At 38.3% G+C, this 22,368-nt stretch overlaps 1 protein-coding gene across 1 annotated transcript in view; it reads right to left on the reverse strand.

Annotated features, from left to right (window-relative positions):
- Positions 1-2,338: 2,338 nt before the first annotated feature.
- Positions 2,339-22,368, reverse strand: part of fan1 (FANCD2 and FANCI associated nuclease 1) — a 24,323-nt gene continuing 4,293 nt past the window's right edge. The window contains exons 2-9 of the mRNA XM_039771376.1: positions 21,237-21,404; positions 19,440-19,559; positions 16,968-17,132; positions 9,618-9,795; positions 7,334-7,437; positions 6,903-7,097; positions 5,319-5,447; positions 2,339-2,531 (exon numbers count right to left, since the gene is read on the reverse strand). Coding sequence (XP_039627310.1) covers positions 2,394-2,531; positions 5,319-5,447; positions 6,903-7,097; positions 7,334-7,437; positions 9,618-9,795; positions 16,968-17,132; positions 19,440-19,559; positions 21,237-21,404 — 1,197 coding nt within the window. The 3' untranslated portion in view covers positions 2,339-2,393. The remainder of the gene's footprint in view (positions 2,532-5,318; positions 5,448-6,902; positions 7,098-7,333; positions 7,438-9,617; positions 9,796-16,967; positions 17,133-19,439; positions 19,560-21,236; positions 21,405-22,368) is intronic.

Genomic DNA, 22,368 nt, shown 5'->3' on the forward strand with positions numbered 1-22,368 from the left:
GGAAAAAAAAAATGTTCGCGTTACGTTTTCAAAACCAGTCGTTAAATAGATGAGCACTGCTCTTTTTATTTTTATAATTCTTATTCCTGGTAGTTCCTCAACAAGGTTGGGTACAACTGTCCCAAGGCTTCTGTGGACTTCAGCCCCAATACTGGGTGGCACAGGGAAACGGGAAACTTTCAATTGACATTCAGTGCACGAATAAACGCATTACAAAATACATTTAATGATAAAATGTGTTGTACAGTATATGAGACTAATGATGGTAATCAATATTCATTCAATACTCGTTTGATGAAAACCTCATGAAGGTATTGTCCATTTCTTTGTACGCATTCTGACAGCCTGTTGTGGAAATTCTGCATTGCTCGACGTAACACGTCAAGAAGAATGCTAGCGATTTCCTCTTCAATCGTCCTTTTCAGTCCAGCGATGGTTGCAGGACGTGTGGCTTTCCTCACAAACAGTGAGATTTGGGGATCTCTGAGGCCAATGGATTGTCACCATTGCATGAAATGTCACGCCTTCTAAACAATCGTCAATTACCTGCCATCGACTGTCGGGCAGTATGTGAAGTGGCTCCATCTGGGGACTTCTTTTATTAAGGCTGAACCCGTTTCTTTGAAATTACACACCCAATCTCGTGAGCAGACGGGACACGATCACGACATCCTAACTGGTAATGACACTGAAATTCCCTTTGCGCAGCAGTCACACTATTGCCATTCTAATACAAGGCTTTCACAGCGAGTGCTCGTTGCACACCACTCCACTGCTCCATTATAACTAATGGCAGGGGGATCTAAACAGGGTCACATTGGTCTCAAACAACTGCCAACACCCAGTTCCAGAATTTCCCGTTTCCCTGCACCACCCTGTATTAGCACAGTCAGTCTTGCCATTTTGAGATCACGGCTTGACAGTTTCTTTTTCCCCCTGAAGGGTCTACATAAAGCAGGTCATTTTTCTTTGACAGGCCTTGGTGTAAATTATAAAGGTTTAATTTGTTGACACCACTGCCCTGTCCACTCATTGGTTAAAAAAGGCTGAGATCTCATAAACAAAGCCGTGTGGATATTCTAGAAAAGGTGTGAATGATCCCTGGCAGGGTCACTGGTACAAATAAAGAAAAGGAGTGGCGTCCATGACGGGGGTCCAACAAACTGCCAATACTGAGCTGCCTACCTTTATCAAAGAAATCTGCCACCGTTTGCCTTTGGAATATATACTTCACTTTGAATCTTCCTTATTTTCCTATTAGTTTTTTTTTTTTTTTATGCACTCTTTCTGTATTAAGGCTGTGTTATTAAAATGGCACAATTTGAAACAAAACTGTTAATTGGTAATGTAATACTAAATAAAAACTTAATTTTCAGCAATAATAATCCACACCTCTTGCCCCACTTTGCCTCTGTTTGAGTTGCACGCTTTATGCTTTTACGTGAAGCCTCATTTCTTTGCATTCTATGATTTAGAACATACTCGAGCGGTTTAAGACACTGCCGCCTGCGTCACTGTAATTGTATTCAATAATTGTGGTGGCCAAAAACAAATCGCTTGTCCGCCAGGAGTCTGGGTCGTCTGCTTTAAGAATATTACACTGCAATCGAGTCGTCTCAGTCCTTAAAAGTCTAAAAAAGGGGTCCTCCAGTGCACTCCAGTCGTCTTAATTGAACCAATTAACACAGCGGTCATTTCCCAGCTTGGTTTTTTACCAATCCAGAAATTACACACTGGTTCTGCTAAACTTGTATTTATTTTGGACTTTTTACTGTGGTGTTCTACTTTTATTTTCTGGTTATTTATGACATTAGTGACTGGATATAGCTACCCTTTAGCAGTCAGTGTCACTTGCACCCTGCAGCCCGTTGGGCTTGTCAGTATTTGGTTTAACAATTGAGACAGCAGACTCCTCCGAAAAAAACAAATTCAAGGCAGAATGACAGTTAAGTATCCAAAGATACGGCAAAGATTACAAATGTTTCTTATCTAATACTAATTCTCTTTTCTAAAGGCAAAGTAAGATGAAGTAAAAAGGACAGCAAATTGAACAGAGAGATCAATTAAAAGTAGAAATGACTCCCTGACTGTGAAATTGGCAGGAACAAACACCTGCAGCGTCAGGGGCCCCCAGGACTGAAGTGGGTGGGACAATTGACGGGAAGTTTGAGAAAAGAAAACCCAATTTAATTTAAGATGGCAGACTACAACTAACACTTGCCCCTGGTCAGACTTCAAGTCCAAGCCACTGCTATGAGGCGCCTCTGTTATGTCTGTCACCACCCAGACGTCCCTTGGTTTCTCTCTGTGTAAACAGATCAGGATCCACCCAATAGAATTCATTTCATAATTTATTATATAAAAATCACATGAATGGAAGAGGTTTACAGTCCTTAGCTTACACGTAGACTCCTTGCTCCAATAGCAGTAACATGGCACACCTCCACTTCTGCTCCCAATTTATGCAGCTCATCCAACCAGATCATCTGCTTGTGTGACAGTCGATCACTGGGCCCCTTGACTTCAACTAACTACAAACAGAAAATAACGCAATTAGGACGGTCTTCTTTTACACAGCAGAAGACTGTAACAAAGACATGAATATCTTATAAAACAAAAAAAACTTGTTGAGGAATTGATAGTATGTATTTTCTTGATGGCTGTAATACGTGTATAAGTTTAATACATCTCTGTGCAAATTCATTTTATAAATCTGACTTTTTCTACTCACATACACAGCTGACACAGAGCCAGATTTAGCACAGGGGTTCACCATATAAGAACTGCTTGGCAAGCATTAAGACAAGACTGATAGACACAACTGGGAAACGGGCAGTCAGACTGATGACCAGTATAAACTTCTAGGAGGCTCCGCCCATTGCTCACTTTGCTTCCCAAACCCGGGGGCGGACGCTGGGCTCCCATCTATCCCGCAGTTGAGCTACTCCGTTAGAGAAAATGATTGTATTTAAAATTATAGTACAAGCTTCTTGGTGCTCCAACCCTCAGTTGCAGCCTGGTAGTCCACCCCACAACTTTCTAATTTAAAAACGGAATAAGAATCTGAAAATCTAACAACAGCACATTAAAGTTCAATAAATTCTGAAAAGAATGACACCAAACAAATGTGTAGGTTTTAAAATACACCTGATTTAAAGTGTGACAAAAAAGTGACATAAAAACATCACACTTTTAGGCTTAGGATTTTATATATATATATATATATATATATATATATATATATATATATATATAGTAGATTGTTGTGTGTCTTTTAGCATGAAACTGTATTCTCTTTGCCTTGTCTGGAATGGCATGATTTATCTAAGTGGGGGCCTGCACATGCAGAAAGAGTATAAAGCCTTGGAACATTGCCCGGCACACCTTTGAAGCTGACAGATGGATGGGAGATAACGTCATCCGATCCTGAAAATCCTTCCAATGCAGCGACAAAAATGGCAGACTCTACACATCGGGCCCCCCATTCCCGAACTGGGTTCTTGCCATTGGCTTCCTTCGTCTGTTATGCAGCATAAGCCGTCATTAACTCTTTCAGGGCGGATGTCGACTTTTGTCGAGATTCAGAGGTAGAGGACGGTAATCGGGTGTAAATGGTGACAGAACTCGCCGTTATGTTTTAGTTCATCTCTCTTTGCTAGAAGGAAAGTTAGCTTTGTTGATTTGACCTCAATTACCTGCGCATGTGTGAGTAGCGAAGAGCAAACAGCCTCTAAAATTGCATTGACCTCTGGTGAGAGACCAAGGCGAATGCACAAAGCAAAATACTCCTTGGATGACATTTTACGTATTATCGCCGAATTGGACTCTGATTTGTTGGACTCCGAATTTGATGCAAGTGATCTGGAGATAGAGATTGAAAACGAAAGTGAGGTAGGTACTGGCTTCAGCTGATTGTGGTGCTGAACACGCTTACGTAGCTGATGCGCCTACAGCAACTTTCACCTGGGAGGACCGCCACTTACGATGATGAGAGGTACAAACCAGATTGCGTTGCACTGCTACGTGAAGACAGGCCAGGCAGTCAACCCTCCATGTATTCCTACCAGCCATTGAGCTGCCACCAGAGATGCTGAACAGGCGTTAACAGCAGCCACAGCAGCAGATGCTTAACGTTGATTTACATGGGAAAGGTTTGCTTTGTGTGCTTTTCAGAAAACGGAGTTGCCTGCAAAAAATATTCAGCCCTCAAAGAGTTAAAGACAGCAAAGTTATTTCTGTTATGTGATTTCTTACCGCCGTATCACTAAGGGAGGGGTATCACCTTTTTACATTATATCTATATAGATTTGGGTGACGAAACACGCCGCAATCAGGAAAGAACTCATTCTCAGGGAGCTAACGCTCTTCGGGTTGGATACAATGGCATACTGTAACCCTCTGGTTTTAACTGAATGGGCAGGATTGCCAGTCTAGCACAAGGCACAATCACACAACCCAAACTTGCCAGGATAGGCACCAACTGCCCCCCAGGCCTCATCTGGATAAGTTTGTATGACAATAAGTACACAATTGAATTCTCTGCACACTGCCAGTTATAGGTAATGACAAAAGTGCAACTCTATTATAAAACTTAACGTCAGTCCTTAACCATAAAGCACACCTTGGGTGCAAAGTGAACGTATGCAGAATGATGGGCCAAATCTCAAGATGACACAGTGCACTGCAAGGCACACAGGCTACTAGCCTTGACATTAAACAAACCTCATTGTTGGCCTAAAGTACACATCCAGCAAACAAGTGACCTACCAGACGACAATAAGTTTAATTAAAGTAATTGATTAAAAAAAGGTTTTGTGTTTATAATGCACGAGTCTGGCACCTTGCAGCTTAAAGTATTGGTGATCACCCAAGTCTGACACAGAACTAATGACAAGGTAACAAAGTAATGAAAATGTGCCACAGCAGAGGAAAAACACAAGGCAAGTCTCAGAATAAGAGGCCAGCTGTGAAAGTTAAAGATGTATCAATGGATAAAGGTTTTTGTTTTACTTTTATAGCATTAATACCAAAGCCTAAATGTGCACTTAGAAGTTCAAATTACCACTGGCTGCAGCATTACAGCATTTTGTCTCAAAAATGGATACTCGTCCGTGAGAAATATTACTTGAACTCATTCATAATTCCAAATTAATCTGATGTAACATTTTAGTGAACAATAATTCATATTTGTAGTTCAGTGTCGAGGTGTTCAAAATGGATTTACCCTGAATATAATTTGCTAGCACACACATTGTATCCCTCAACTGTCAGAACGTGCTGGGCCTTTATGAGAGTTCTGTCCGCAAAGAGGAACTCACTTTGTACTTCAGGGTTTGTGTTTCCCACACAACCAAGTCAGGAAGCCCCCCTCTGCAGTGCCTGTAGTCCTTGCAAAGTCTTCTGATCAGCCCACTTAAGAAGACTCCTCCAAGGCAAACCGCTAAACTCTGGAAAAGAAGGGGTTTGAAAGTTAAACAGGCATTACGTCACCAAGTAAATCAAGTACTGAAAAAAAATGGACCTTTAAAGTTTTACAGGAATACTCCACCCAAATACGATACATTTTTTTAGCTGTTAAAAAATCAAACGTTTTCAATGGATAACAGAGATAAAGATTCCCATGCAATGAGCGTGGGGGCCATCAGAGGCCAATGCCAAACAACAGCAAACAACTAAACGTTATTGAAACATCCATGAAATAAACACCTCTAGGTACCATCCATCCATCCATTTTCTAACCCGCTGAATCCGAATACAGGGTCACGGGGGTCTGCTGGAGCCAATCCCAGCCAACACAGGGCACAAGGCAGGAACCAATCCTGGGCAGGGTGCCAACCCACCGCAGGACACACACAAACACACCCACACACCAAGCACACACTAGGGCCAATTTAGAATCGCCAATCCACCTAACCTGTATGTCTTTGGATTGTAGGAGGAAATCGGAGCGCCCGGAGGAGACCCACGCAGACACGGGGAGAACATGCAAACTCCACGCAGGGAGGACCCGGGAAGCGAACCCGGGTCTCCTAACTGCGAGGTAGCAGCGCTACCACTGCGCCACCGTGCCGCCCTGACCTCTAGGTACTCATTATGTAAATTAGTCGCTTGTAAAGTTTGAATTTGCACTTTACAGGAGAACGTGTTGCAGTGCTTTGTATCCCTACTCAGGAATGAGCGCTATACAAAAATAAACTGAAATAAAAACTCGTGTTACGTAACCCTCATGTCATTCATCCAGTCATATGCTCCCATGTCCAAAATACATGTACTGTATGTTTTTGCCAAAATATTCTTAAGTAAATACTTTAGAAAAGTAAGAGTAGTGCACAAAAGTGAAATTGAGCTTCTGAATTCAAGACCCGCCTCTCCCTTCATTCATTGGTCAAGACGCCTGTCTTGTTTGTTTAAGCTAATGATGCCAAACTTTGCTTTTAAAATGTTATCAGTTGACAGTTTGCATCTTTAAAAGCAACTTTTGGATGTACCAGTGGTATACATTATACTGCAAAAAAACAAAATATACTGTACAATCTAAAATTGTAGTGAAAGTGTGCACTGCAATTATAACAAATAAGTGGTTACCCATAGTGGGGTTTATTTGCTGAAGTGCTGTACTGTAAATGGAAATACTGTCCATATAATCCTCACCTTGAGCGAGTCTCCAGCTATTGAACACTGGTAGATGTAGCCAGTCATACCAAACTCAATAGATGCAAAGTGCTTTAGAGTTAAGTGTGTTATAGAAAAGCACAACAAAAAAAACACAGGTGGTTGTTTCATTTCAAACAGCAAGTTAAACCTCTCAGTAAAATTAGCAGAGAGACATTTAAATGAACTTCTGAGATGAAACCCTGACATTAATCCAACCCACGCCTTCTCCTAAATGGCTTTTAACTCACCTGTGCTTGCTCAAGGGATACAAAGCGTTCCCAGTTGACCAGTGGGTTTATTTTCCCCTGCTGGGAGTTCCAGGTCTCAGCCACGAGCATCTGTAGGGTCTCCACACTAGCCTCCTGCAGTAGATCTAGCCTCTCTTCTATTGGGGTCTTCCTGTTCTCATAGAAACTGTCTGTGTGCAAATCCAAGGGGCAAACCTATGTGAGAAGGAAAAAAAAAAAAAAAAGCGTGCAAGCTATTTATTTTTATAATGTATTTCTAGTATGCAGAAGTAAAACTTATTAGCAGAGTTTAAAATTAAAAGAGGGAAACACATTGTATATTATGAGGTATTATTACTAAAGGCAAAAAAAGTTGAAATGCATTACTTTAATATAAAAGTTTATAATTTCTTAATGAAAATATTCAAAAAATATTTTTAATACAAATATACCTGATATGTGTTTCTGAAAACATCTTCAATGCCACCCATAAAAATAATATCCCACATGAGGAGGCCAAACAGTGTGGAGAATGTTGATCCTTCACCATGAATCCCTAATTAACAACATTAACAAAAAACAAAACTTCACATAAATGTCAACTCCACCATTAAGTAGCTCCATTCTGATTTCTAGCGGTACTGAAAACTGGAATCTAATGACAAAATAAGAGATAAGACTCCCATCAGCAGACTATGACTTGGCTTTATCTTACCATAGTCTACTCTTTTTATGAAGGATAGGCAGAAAGTTCATTTTCAGTATTTTCAAGTGTACTGGGAGTGCAGAATTATTAGGCAAGTTGTATTTTTGAGGATTAATTTTAATATGGAACAAACACAGTGCTATCAGTCAATCCAAAATGTTAATAAACCTGAATGTTTCACAACGGAAATGTGAGTGTGAACATCGTCAGGGGAATACATATGTGCGCACAATTATTAGGCAACTATTAGTGTGCAGATTTATTATGCAACTAAAGGAAAAATGAAAATTTTCCCATCTCACTTGTTTATTTTCATCTGTTATAGTGAGAATAATAAACAAACACCTCAAAATTTACAAATAAACATCTCTGACATTTCAAAAAAATCAATCAATGACCAATATAGCCACCCTTCTTTCCAATAACAGTCATAAGCCTTTCCATTCATGGAGTCTGTCAGTTTCTTGATCTGTTGACGATCAGCTTTTGTGGAGCAGTGACTACAGCCTCCCAGACACTCTTCAGAGAGGTGTATTGTTTTTCTCCCCCGTAAATCTAGCGTTTAAGAAGTGCCCACAAGTTCTCGATAGGGTTTAGGTCAGATGAGGAAGGGGGGCCATGTCATTATTCCTTCATCTTTAAGGCCTTTACTGGCTGGCCACGCAGTGGAGAACTTCGATGCAAGTGATGGAGCATTGGCCTGCATAAAATCATGGTCTTCTTCCTGTATCACTGTTTGAAGAAAGTGTCTTCAAAAAACTGGCAGTAGGTTTGGGAGTTGATTTTGAGTTCATCTTCAATGCAAAAAGGTCCAACTAGCTCATCTTTAAAAATACCAGCTCATACCAGTACCCCACCTCCACGTTGGAGTGGAGCTCTGTGGCCATTACTGATCCACAGGTCCATCCATCTGGTCCATCAAGAGTCACTCTCATCTCATCGGTCCATAAAACCTTTGAAAAAAATCTGTCTTCAGATATTTCTTGGCCTAGTTTTGACGTTTCAACTTATGTTTCTTGTTCAGTGGTGGTTGGGTTTCAGCCCTCCTTACCTTGGCCATGTCTTTGAGCACTGAACACCTTGTACTTCTGGGCACTCCAGGTAGGTTGCAGCTCTGGAATATGAAAGTACTGGAGGATAATGGGTTCCTGGTAGCTTCATGTTTGATTCTTCTCAAATCTTTGGCAGCTAATTTGCATCTTTTGTTCTCAACACGTTTCTTGCGACCCTGTTGGCTATCTGCAACAAAATGTTTGATGGTTCTGTGATCACACACCAATATCTTAGCAATTCCAAAAATGCTGCATCCCTCTGAAAGACTTTTTACAATTTTTGACTTTTCAGAGTCAGTTAAATCTCTTTTTTGGCCCATTTTGCCTGAGGAAAACTAGCTGCCTAATAATTCTGCACACCTTGATATAGGGTGTTGATCTCCTTAGGCCACACCCTCCCTCATTACACAAATACACATCACCTGACGTGCTTAAATCCAATAAGCATTCAAGTTAATACAGCTTGGAGTTGGAATATACGCATTAAAAATGATGATATGGTCAAAATACTCACTTGCCTAATAATTATGCACACAGTGTACACTCACATCAGCCTTAAGCATTTTAAATAAATTATCATGTACCACACCAGTGCTGGTTACCATTACCAGCTCTACAAGGTGTTGTCCATTGAAAACTTTTTTTTCAGCAGTCCTTTGTTGTCACACACAAGTGAACTGATTTTCTGGTAATCATCCATCCACCACACTGCAGAATATTAACTTCTTTTTGCAATTTGAGCGTTTTCGTCCATGAAAGTTTTACTGAGGCACTCGGCTCAAAGACTATAATGCAATACATGACTGAGCTAAATCCTGTAAGATTTTATTAAGGAAAATGGAAGAACATAAATGTATTATGGGGGTACAGGTTCTTTAACTAGCTGCACTGAGGATAATAACATTCTGTTTTCACTCGAGGCATAGACTCAGACATTGTCCCACCATTAATGAGTCAATAAAAGCTTCGGTTGTATACCTTGATCAAAACCTTGCTGTCGGTAATGAGCCAACGCCAGCTCTTCTACTGAACACATGACAGTCTCTGATGAGGTGGAGGGGTTTTCATTTTGTCCTTGCGACTGGACAATGTCCTCCATCAAGAACACTGATTTTCCCATCCCCGTCTGTGGACACATCTTTCCTCGAATGGTCACCTGCAAAGCAAAGCAACGTCCATCACAAACTTCAGGCAGACACTACTATGCCAAACATCGGACATTTTCAGATTTGCTTTTTAGATTTTCTTTTACAAACACGGCCATAACTGTGAATACAAACAAGAGGACACCCAACAGCTAAGGATGGAATCTGCCAAGAAACCACAATATATAGGGTGGTCCACATCTAATTATGCAATTTTCATTACGCTATAACTTATTAAGTTTATTACATAGAAAATCACCTGAAAAATCCTGGACCATCGAGAAGTGTGCGAACTGACGACATGAAGAATCGTCTTTGCGCCAAACTGGAATCGTCCCCGCATAAATCAAAGTCATCCAGACGATCTGGACCTGCATAATTAGATCTGGACCACCCTGTAGTAGGGTTTACCCCAATGTTCTGGCTAAATTGCCCACCACGGCCTAGTCATTCTAGCCCCCCTAATCATCCCCTGTCACTAATTGGCTGTCTCTCTCATTACTAATGTAGTACCAGGGTCCCCACTCTGCTTAAGAAGTCATTTTCCAGGTAAGTGTACTCTTAAAAATGTGTGCTCGTACGTAGACAAGCATCTACTAATACCAACTAGACTTTATTACATTTACATGATTGACTTTCATATCACATTTTAATATGTTAATGACATGAACGAACATTTGAATAATGTATGAGTTACATTGGTTACCGGTTTCTTCAAGAATCAAATATAAAATTATTCTTCTCGCTTTTAAAGTCCTTCATTGTTCAGCCCCTCATTATCTGTCTGAGCTGCTGCTTCCTTACACTCCTGCCCGTGCATTACGATCATCGGACGCTAAGTTACTCATTGTACCTAAATACAGGTTAATAACTATGGGTGGAGTGCTTTCAGAGTGATGGCCCCTAAAATGTGGAATTCTCTCCTTCTCAGTCTTCGCATGGAAAAGTCTATTATTAATTTCAAACATCTGTTAAAAACACATCTCTTCAATGAGTATTATTCTTCTTCATGTATGTAATTTCTACGTTCTTGTATTGAACTGTAAAGCGTCCGGGAGTGTATGAAAGGTGCTACATAAATAAAACTTATTATTATTATTCTTTAATGAATGAATCAACAGTAAATGTTTTACGAATCCAAATCAAATCAGCAAAGTTATGGCAAATTATATTAGGACAATTCAATGTTTCTTCAACAAAAGTAAATCAAATGTTAAAATAAAAATATCTGCTTGTTTTCCTTTCTCCTTACATTTCCAACTGCACCATTCACAGCATCACCATACCCAAATGTTAGGCTCCTAGGTTAGATTTGTGGAGATACCGCAGCAGCACAAGGTTAGCGATTAACGATAACTTCAATATTCAATATTAGCTTTTAAAACGATAGTATGACTTAAGATTTCAATTTACTATTTTGTTACTATTTTAACTGTAAATAATTGAATTTCAGTAAATAAGTTAACAAAACCTTGGCTCAAACTGCCACCAAATATTGTAGGAATAAAGCTGGACAGTTTAACATCTGTGGCAGAGCAACGGGCACTAAGCAAACATGAAGAATCCACTGCATCCACTTAACAGTATCATCTCCAGACAGAGGAGCAGCTTCAGTGACAGACTGAGGAGACCCCACACTATGCGACTCTTCAATTCCACCCCAGGGGGAAGGTAAATGCTAACATTCTTCGAAGTTATTGTCTGTTTTTACATGCATTTTTATTACTCTTTAATATTTTTCTTTTTTTTGTGTGTGTTTTTGTATCAGTATGATGCTGCTAAGATTATATGAATATTTCCTTGGGATTAATAAAGTATCTATCTATCTACAGTACAGGCCAAAAGTTTGGACACACCTCCTCATTCAATGTGTTTTCTTTATTTTCATGACCATATACATTGGTAGATTCTCACTGAAGGCATCAGAACTATGAATGAACACATGTGGAGTTATGTACTTAACAAAAAAGGTGAAATAACTGAAAACATGTTTTATATTCTAGTTTCTTCAAAATAGCCACCCTTTGCTCTGATTACTGCTTTGCACACTCTTGGCATTCTCTCTCTGAGCTTCAACAGGTAGTCACCTGAAATGGTTTAATTCAGTTATTTCACCTTTTTTGTTAAGTACATAACTCCACATGTGTTCATTCATAGTTTTGATGCCTTCAGTGAGAATCTACCAATGTATATGGTCATGAAAATAAAGAAAACACATTGAATGAGGAGGTGTGTCCAAACTTTTGGCCTGTACTGTATCTATCTATCTATCATTTTTGTAGGTAGGCATTTTGTAAAGTATTGCACTAATAACGCAAGCATTTTTCAGTCCAGTAGATGGCAACATAATGCTTTTTTTTATTTGATTGATTTTATTAAAATCAAATAACATTCCATACAAATAAATCAAGTTTTACAAAAAAATTTCGAAACAAATCAACCTCCACCTCTGGGAAAGAGAGCCAGCAGAGTAAAACTTTAAGCTAATAAAAATAAGGGAATAGATAATTTAATAAATAAATAAATAAAGATAAATGGAGTAAAATAGGGGAGAGAATCCGCTTCCTCAATCTAAATGTTTATTCTAAAATGTTATTGATCAGATCCTGCCAGGTTTTGAAAAAGTTATGTACAGTGTGAATTAGATTTTTTTCCAATTTGAGATAATATATAACATCAGTTACCCACTGACTTAAAAGAGGAGAGTTAGGATTCTTCCAGTTGAATGCTTTCTGTTACAAAAATTGAATGACATTTATTTTCATTTCCATTTTTCACACTATTGGTGCCATTAGTTAAAAGGTTGTTGGCTAATCTGAGAGACAAATACAACTGCTTTCTGCAGAGGATTATGGGGCAAGCAGAAAATATGAATAAGTAAGTGTGTATTCTGAAAAGGAGGTTTCTGGCGTGAGAAACATAACCTATAGACGCTCTTGGTTTTAACTCCTAATTTAGTGTGTTGGTGTATATTTATATTTTTTTCACTATTTAAGGTTCAAAAATGGTAATGCATAAAATATTCTGAATTGTTAAATGCCCTGTGCCAGTTTCGGCATTGTTGATTTCTTACAACAGCAATAAATTGTGTGAGAGTCTCTCTTGCACACCTCAGTCACACCATAAGAACATGTCATTAGCACATTAGTGATACGCCCGTATAATACGTATGTGAAGCACTAGCATGGTGGTGTCGTGGTAGTGCTTCTGACTCACAGAATGGATACCAGGGTTCACGTCCCAAGTCCTCCCTGCATGTTCTTCCTTTGTCCGCATGTTTCCTCACACAGTCCAAAGACATGCAGGTTAGGTGATGATAAACTGGCCCTAGGGTGTGGATGGGTGGGTGTATGAGTGTGTTCGCCCACCAATGGACTGGAACCCTGTCCTGGGATTGTTCCTGATTATTCTATGCCTGCTGGGATACGCTCCAGCTCCCTAAAAACCCTGCTCAGGATGAAGAAAGTTAAGAAAATGGATAGACGGATGTTTTAAAATACTTTTATTTTTGAATTTAATGAACTTATTGAATATTTCTATTATCCTTAGTTATTTTATAAACAAGGTCAATGTTAACTATCACAAAATTCTGGATAAAAATTGATTTTAACATTTGTATTAAATTTCTGAAAATGACCAATGACGTTGTTATTAAGGTAGCTACTCCTACATCTTAAGTACATAAAATTAATCACAATGTCTAATTGATGTGGCAAAGGTTTAGATTTCAGAAAACACTTTTTCCATGTTCATGACAACAAATGAACTTAACGTACAAGTAACATTACAATATATCACATTACCATGACTTACTCTGTATCATCGCACAAATAAGCAGATACTCTACTGAGAGACAAAAAATAAATAAATCGCCCATTATCATGTGTCAACTAATGAGTGTTGCTTTACCCAAGACACTACAGTATCACTAAAACTGGGCACTGTTGTCAAATCATTGACTGTTAATAGGCTAAATCCTTCCTACTGCTGAATAAGTGAACTGGAATACATTATATATAATTTATTATAACACACATGAGCAAAAAAATCTTGGCAGAACTTTTGTCTGATCAGTAGGGTTGAATATCAGCATTGATGTCCGGATCTGATGTGATTCCGATTCACAATGCCCCGAGATTAAACTCGACTTTATCTTGACTGAATTAGCATGCACTGATATATTTAAGTGGTATTTTTTAGAAATTACTTAACCATGTATAGAGCGCATTAACATAACATGACAAATTTCAATAACACTTTATTTGAAGGGTGTCTGCATAGTGACTTCATAACATATGCATAAGCGACATTTAAGAAGAAATAATGAACAGTTAACATCAGTATCTGGAATATGTGGAACAAAATATCACTGCTTTAAAAAAACAAACAAACAAACAAACAAAAAAAAAAAAACCAACATTCACCATAATCAGAGCTACACATATTATGGGGGCTCCTTGTTTTAATGCAATGCAATGACATCCACCTTATAAAACATCTGTGTCATCTTGCGAATAATCTATATATATAATTCACTAAGGGCATGCAAGACACAGAGCCCCGCCCGCCAACTGTAAGACCATGGGATACGCACGACAGGGCCAGGCCCGCCAACTCACAGAGCCCTGCCCATCAACTCTAAGACCATGGGATACGCTCAACAGAGCCCCGCCCACCAACTCTAACCCTCCTCCTGCGTCATGGAATACGCACGACAGAGCCCCGCCCGCCAACTGTAACCCTCCTCCTGCGTCCACCGTCGCTCTCGAGGCATGTGCACTGCCTGCTCATGTGCCCACATGCAACAACTCACCATACACAGCCTCAGTCGATTTCGCCTGTGCTACAGTCCACATGCACCTCTGAGCCACGTTGACTTTTCAGAGTTCTTTTTGGTTCCGGCTGCTTTTCTATAATCGACCAAGTTGCCTGACCATGGGGTATGCACGACAGAGCCCCAACTGCCCACTCTAACCCTCCTCCCGTTCCCGTCATGGGGAAGGCACGACAGAGCCCCGCCTGCCAACTGTAAGACTATCACAGCTGCTACCTCACAAACTGTCCTTATTCCCCAGATTTCCCTGACCCCATCAGATTCAAATTTACCTTTTACTTTTACACACAGACAATTTGCTGTTAGATTGCCATTTGCAATGACAATTAATAAGGCACAGGGCCAAACTTTCAAAAAGATATGCCTGTATCTGCCAAAACCTGTTTTCAGTCACGGACAATTGTATGTTGCTCTCTCCAGAGTTCCACCTTTTCATTCACTGACAGTTGTATCCTCAAACCCTCCCTATTTGGACAACTGCGTCTTTCAGGAAGTGTTCACACATCAATAAATAATTATGCGGCGTAGCGGGTTGGCTAGTATAATAAATAATCAAATACTGCTTCTTAAAACAATAAATATTATTCAATAACCTATTAGGGTGTTATGAAACTCCATGTAGACACAGTTCAACTAAACTGTTAGCCAAATTTATTCCCCTATTATACATTTAAAATTATTTTATATTAGTCAAAATTAAAGATAGAGCAGAAAGACTTGTGTTTTTCTATAATTCTACAAGTTACACATATCTTCAGTTGCTCACTTGTAGCAGTCATGTTAATCAGTCTCACAAATGTGTCCTCACAGTCCTCAGACAAAAAGGATCTGATGCTTTTTGACAGCGGCACTAAATGAATGGAACATAAGAGACAAAGAACCAGCTGGCCATTGTGACTGATAAGGCCGCTATCATGGAGCTACTTCAAGTCGGCCAATTTGATCACACGCTCACTTTTGTATCGCAAGCTGCATTGAAGATTCCAACAACTGCCCCCTTGCTTTGCCAGGTGAGGTGTGTTGTAGTGTCTCTTACCTTTACAGATAAAAACTGCTATAGTTATTTTTCGGGCACGAGGCAGCTTAAATGGAAACTTCTTCTTGTTTGGATTTTGACTGAGACAACTTTTCTGGGTGATGTTGAAATAAGTGATTTCTCAAGTTTTTTTTTTGTTACAAATATAATTAACTTCTGAGCTGCACAGCTTATGTATGGCTTTGCTTTTTTCCAGTTGATCTTAACCAATGCACCGTTTGAATCTGCATTAAGTCCACACATCCGATTTAAGTGTCTAAGACGCTGATTTCAGCTAAAGAGGACACACCATTTTATGCAAAGTAGTAAAGTGCTTTTTCCATAGAAAGCCTTAACAGGTGCATTAGCACCATCTACTGGGTCAAACACCAAAAATAAAGATAAGCAAAAATCTACATATAGTAGCTGAGCAGGATAGAGATTCAAGAGATCGATCTTAGACTTTAAATAATCAACCTAAAATCATATAAATGAAAAATGATGATTAACTGGAAAAATTAATGTATTAATTATACTTTAATACAAATAAAGCTGGAATTGAATAATATGCTTGTTGTCTTAAGAGTTATTTGTGCCGTACCCCACCCAGCTGTGATCACAAAGTGCCTGGTTTTTGATTTATTTGCATAATCTTCAAATATATTTTATGCCAACTGTTACAGAAAGGACTAGAATTATTTTTACATTCAATACTTTAAAGGTGTTTTCCTGGACAATTTCCAAGGGGTGTCCATGATTGTTTCAATTGTTTTAATATTTGTATTTTTTATTTTAGGTACATATCTCCATGGGACAAATAAAAGACCTATCTATTTATAAACTTTATATTTCATACTAAGTTCTAACATCGCACTAAACATTGTAAAAACACAAAGATGAACTTAAATGTTTGACTCAATATGCAGACTGAGCATTCTGTACTGGAGTTTCTGCAGCCAATGTTATAGCAGATGTTATTGGCCTTTCTGCACCAAAAAAGAAAAATGGTTTACAGGTTATTGTATTCTTATAAGAATGGAACAAGTATGTTGTGAGCCTTCTTGGTAATTATAGAAATAATGCTACATTTATCCAAAAAGAACACTTTGTTTCAGCAAAATATGACAATGAAAAATATTGCAATACTACACTGCAATAATCCCCCTCATCACTCAATTAACAGTTTTGTGGAACATAATGCCTTTAAGGAACTTAGAATATCAACATTACCTTGGATACATTAGATGAACAGGAACTAAGGACGGCTGAAAGTCCATTACTATCAACTCTTTATATTCCAGTTAAAACGTGACGAGCAACACACACTGACTTACATGCGAGACATCTTGCACATCCATAGATGGGACATCCTGGAGAAGTTTCCAGTGCTTTTTACAGCTTGGTGATTCTTTCATTCTGGCAGCACGCTGGAAGAGGGACAGTCGATGTCCTGTCCGAACCAGTGGATCAGACAGACCTTCTTTAATGCAATGTATAGCCTTTTGAAAAAGAGAAAGAATGGCATAGGTAGTACAGTATATGTGCTGGGGACTCAGAAAGTGTTCCAACCTTTTCACTTTCTGCACACTTTTATCGTGCTGTGGATTTACTTTTAAATTGATAAATCTGCTACTTTGCCCATCAGTCTACACTGAATGACCCATAATAACAAAGTGAAAACATGTTTTCAGAAAGGTTTGAGAATTTATTAAAAAAAAAAAATTAAAAACTTAAATCTCTCATTCATATACAGTAAGTATTCAGACCTTTTGCTGTGGCACTCCAAATTGTGGTCAGGTGTATCATCTTTGATATGTGTCTAGAACCTGATTGGAGTCCATGACTGGGAAACTGAATTGAATGGACACCATTTAGAAAGGCACACATCTGTGTGAATGTAAGGTCCACAATTCACATTGCATGTCACGACAAAAACCAAGCCATGAAGTATAAGGAACTCTCTGTAGACCTCCATGATCAAACTGAGGTAAAGGACTGATGAAGGCAAGGGTATAAAACCAATTCTGAAGCTTTGGGTGTCCCCAGGAGCACAATGACTCAATAATTGTAAAATGGAAGACATCTGGAGCCACCAGGACTCTTCCTTGAGTTGGCAAAACTGACAAACTGGGTAAGAAGGGTTCTTGGGGTAAGAGAGGCGACCAAAAACCCAACAAGCTTCAGAGGTCCTGTGTTCAGATGGAAAAACATGTTGGGAGGACAACAGCAATATTTAACTAATCAGGCACTTAGGGTAGAGTGGCTAACAACCGCTTGGTATTTGCCATATGGCATTTAAAGGACATGAGGAAAAAAACTCTTTAGTCTAATGAGACAAGCATTGCACTCTTAAGGCAGAGCTCCAAGCACTATGTCTAAGCATTATGTAAAAACCCAATAGATAATGTCCTATCTAATACATATAATGGAATGCAAGTAGCAGTTTCCTTTCTCTTTTTATCTGCTCTCAGTCTAGGTGTCGGCTTTGTAGTAAACCTCCTACCGTGTGGGACATAATCCTCAACAAAAGGCTTATGCACTCCCAATATTCCCAGGTGAATTCTATTGACTGGTCCTCAGATGGAGAAAATAGTCTGTGACAGGGTTTGGCATGGGTTCTGTGCAGTCCAGCCTCATTAAATACACAACACATTCATCTTGCTAACCTGAACACAACTTATCACTAAAACTTCACAGTCATAGTCATGTGCTTGTAAGAGTGTACTGTTTGAGATCGCAAAAGACTGCATCTGCACTACAAATTGATACTGCAATATGCCAAAAAACAAAACAAAAAAAAAACAAGAAACACTAACAGAGCTTGACAACTGAACAAAAACACTCAATGTGTACCACCAGTGAAACATCTCCATGGGGGCCAGCAGCACATTTCCGTGCAGAACATCACCTCTAGCCCTTAAGAAGACAGAACAGGCCAAAGACTAAGCATTGCAACTGCTTTGTTCTTGTGGTTCCGAGATTAATAACCTCAGGGTAAAAGCCAGCAAATGCATTGTCTATTTCTGGGTACTGGTGGTACTTTCATATTGAAAGACATAACCTACATTTAGCTTTTTAAGGTCTTCCTTCTTCCAATTTAACAGGAGCCGGTTACATGAAAACACACACGTCCACAGTCACTTGATCGGAGGAAAAGAATTCAGGCCACTGCATTTAAGAGTCGTGGCAGTGCAGGTACATGTGTAAAACAAGACAAAAGATTTAGTGACTTTACTAGATAACCTGCCAGCATTTAAAAGACTTGCCAGAACAAATAATATTCCCTTGGTGAAACTTTAGACAAGAATTTCAATGGGAAATTGCTAGTTTAATGGTGCCCAGTCAGCCTGAACGTTTGTGTTGTTATTGTTTATTGTCCTTCATATGGCCATTTTGTGAAAGAACGGAAATGGTTAAAAAAAAAAAACACACACACACACACACACATACACTAACAAAATAAATAAATAAATGGAAAAGGAAAAGCCCTATAGCTCCAATAACTAACACCCAAATAGTATGAAAAAATTAGTTTTAAAAAGGAGGCCCAGAAAGTGAAATCATCGAAAGTATCAGTAAAAATATCTTGTTTAAAAATATATATATATATTTTTGCTCTTTTTCTTTAGATTGCCATTCTCTCATTCAATGTGTCATTCTGTTAATTAATGCAAGGTTCTTCTATAGTTAGTTGTGTATTTATCTTCAAAACTGTAAATAAAGTACTTTGGCTAGGCACTAAGGTAATTTCAAATATTGGCTACATTGTTCCTGCACTGCTTAAATTATTTTTTGTTTACACATACCTGATCAATACATTTAAGATGTTGCTGTAAATTAAGAGCCAGGCGATCCCACCATCTCCCTCTGCTATCGGGGCAGTATGTAGATTGAGAGAGTAAGTTACGAAGCTCTTCTACTGCTTCCTGAAAAAAAATGAAAGACTGTTTATGAATTACCTTGGGAAACAACAGAATATTGGCAGATATTAAAAATACTTGAAATTCAATGGAATACAATAATTAACCAATTGAATTACAAAACATTTCAAACTTCTAGTAGAAGGTTGTGGTGCCAACCTGCAGAACACAAGCCCTGGTTAAGGTACCTTATATATATATATAAATAGCTAGAATTTATTTCCCTGTTTGAGTGAATTTATCATTGTAAATTGGCCAAACATGGGGCAGTGTCGGTAACTGTGCACTGCAGGACCCTGCCATCATATTCAGAGCTGGTTTTTGCTTTAATTCTAAGTGCTGCCAGAATAGATTCCAACACCTACCAATCATGACAAGTTTAAAAAAAAAAAAAAATGTATATGCATGGATAGATTAAATATAACACTCTTTGGGGAAAAAAAAGTTGAATAATGTATTTTTATGAAAGAAGATGTTCTTAATTTAAAATACAATTCTATTTGGACTATTTTTCAATAAGTGGAGTGCCTCAACACTGCTGGGGTTATTGAATGCTATAATTCAAATACAATATACAAGGAAAAGCAAAGCATTCTTGTCCAATCGTGAATGAGATAATTCATTCTAACTGGCGGGAATGTTTGTCTGCATCTGTGTTTGCTGATGAGATACGATGAATGTAATTTTTCATGCTCATAAAAGATTGAATGCCTTTTGCACAACCATATGCGAGACTGCATGGCAAGTAAATTTGGGTAAGACTCCTGGTATCTGTGTCATTTGACACTGAAGAATGATGCGATATTTTGCTGTAATACTTAAAGTACAGCAAGTTAAATGTAGCTAAGCTCTTCATCAGCGTTTTCCTGATTATGTCTAAACCAGTGTTTCCTAAACTCGGTCCTGGGGACCCCCTGTGGCTGCAGATTTTCTTTATCTTGTTTACAACAGTTTTGTTGCATCTTATTAATGACAATTAAAAACGAGCAGAGCAGACACCGAGGCAAACAACCCTGAATCATGAAAGTATGCACCTACTTTAGCGTCAGACCCACTAATTAGTAAATAATGGATTGAACAATTAGAACACCCGGAAAAAGAGAATGAAAATCGAGATGAAAATATTGTTAAAAAGAAAACTTAGTTTTCTAATTTCTATATTGTTACCAAAACACAGAACTTGGGAAATAACAGTTCACTTAATTAGCCCAGGAGTTCAATTAAAAAAACAGAAGCTGGTTGGAACAAAACCCTGCAGCCACAATGGGTGCCCAGGACTGAGTTTGGGAAGCACTGGTCTAGTGGACTGTGTTACTTATGCTAATCTGTTAAAAGTAAAAACATGATGCCACCAGGAATTTATAGCAGTCAGAATGTCCAATTTAAAATTACATCTAGATCAAAAATTGCTTTACAAAATACAGTACAATTTTGTAGTTTCACAAATATTTGTTGGAAACAACAAAAATTGATAATATACTGTATGTTTCTAATAAATATCAAACTTTTATTTTGTCACTTTGCCAAATCATTTCAAATTTGATGAGCAAAATATCTAAAACTGAAATCGCCCAGTCAAAATAAGTAAACAAAAAAAACTCAGTTTCTAGCAATATTTTATTCACAATGAATAGTAGTGTTTTCACTTGTACTATAACTAGAACATGATCAAGTTATCCCAACCTTGTACATGCGTAGCCTCTGCAAAACCTCCACTCCTCGTGACAGGATTCGTGTGTAGACCCAACCAACAGTGAAACAACGCAGATATACAGGCAGGTTCTCAAAATAGCTACATAAATACAAAACAAAACAAACAAAAAAAAAATCAGGCAGTACTACAATGTACAACTGTTATCACTTCACAGATCAGAAATTAATCTTGAAGGTTTTGTCACTCTAATTTAGGGTACAAATGTATGAAGTGGATTTTACTTGAAATATGAAAGAGGAACCTGTGGTAAAAGACTTACCTAAATTTAAAAAACCCAATATATATGCTGGCAAAATACACATAAAAGATACTAAGATATCACAAAATTAGGACATTGTTACCTAAACTTCTAAAAAGACTCAGGAAAAAAAAAATGAACAAGAAAGCTTTAGGCAATTTTAAATGGGGACCACATGTTTTTTAGAATGCATAAGCAATTTATTACAAGCTCACAAGTTATAAATTAAAAACAAATATGAATTTAACTTAGCAAAAGTGTCCATATACAGTCATATGAAAAAGTTTGGGAACCCCTCTTAATTCTTTGGATTTTTGTTTATCATTGGCTGAGCTTTTAAAGTAGCAACTTCCTTTTAATATAAAGACATGCCTTATGAAAACAATGTCACTGTTGAAATACTACTAAGTTTATTGGGTTAACAGAAAATATGCAACATGCATCATAACAAAATTAGACAGGTGCATAAATGTGGGCACCCCAACAGAGACATGACATCAATACTTAGTTGAGCCTCCTTTTGCTAATCTAACAACCTCTAGACGCTGTCCTCCTATAGCCTTTGAGGAGTGTCTGGATTCTGGATGGAGGTATTTTTGTTCATTCTTCCATACAAAATCTCTCCAGTTCAGTTAAATTTGATGGCTGCTGAGCATGGACAGCCTGCTTCAAATCATCCTACAGCCTGATGGGACCTCCACCAAATTTGACAGTAGGTAGCCGGTGTTTTTCTTGGAATGTGGTGTTCTTCTTCTGCCATGCAAAGCACTTTTTGTTATGACCAAATAACTCAATTTTGATCTCATCAGTCCAAAGCACTTTGTTCAAAAATGAATCTGGCTTGTCTAAATGAACATTTGCAT

The sequence above is a fragment of the Polypterus senegalus genome, chromosome 12, assembly GCF_016835505.1.
Source record: "Polypterus senegalus isolate Bchr_013 chromosome 12, ASM1683550v1, whole genome shotgun sequence".
In the NCBI taxonomy this organism is placed as follows: Eukaryota; Metazoa; Chordata; class Cladistia; order Polypteriformes; family Polypteridae; genus Polypterus; species Polypterus senegalus.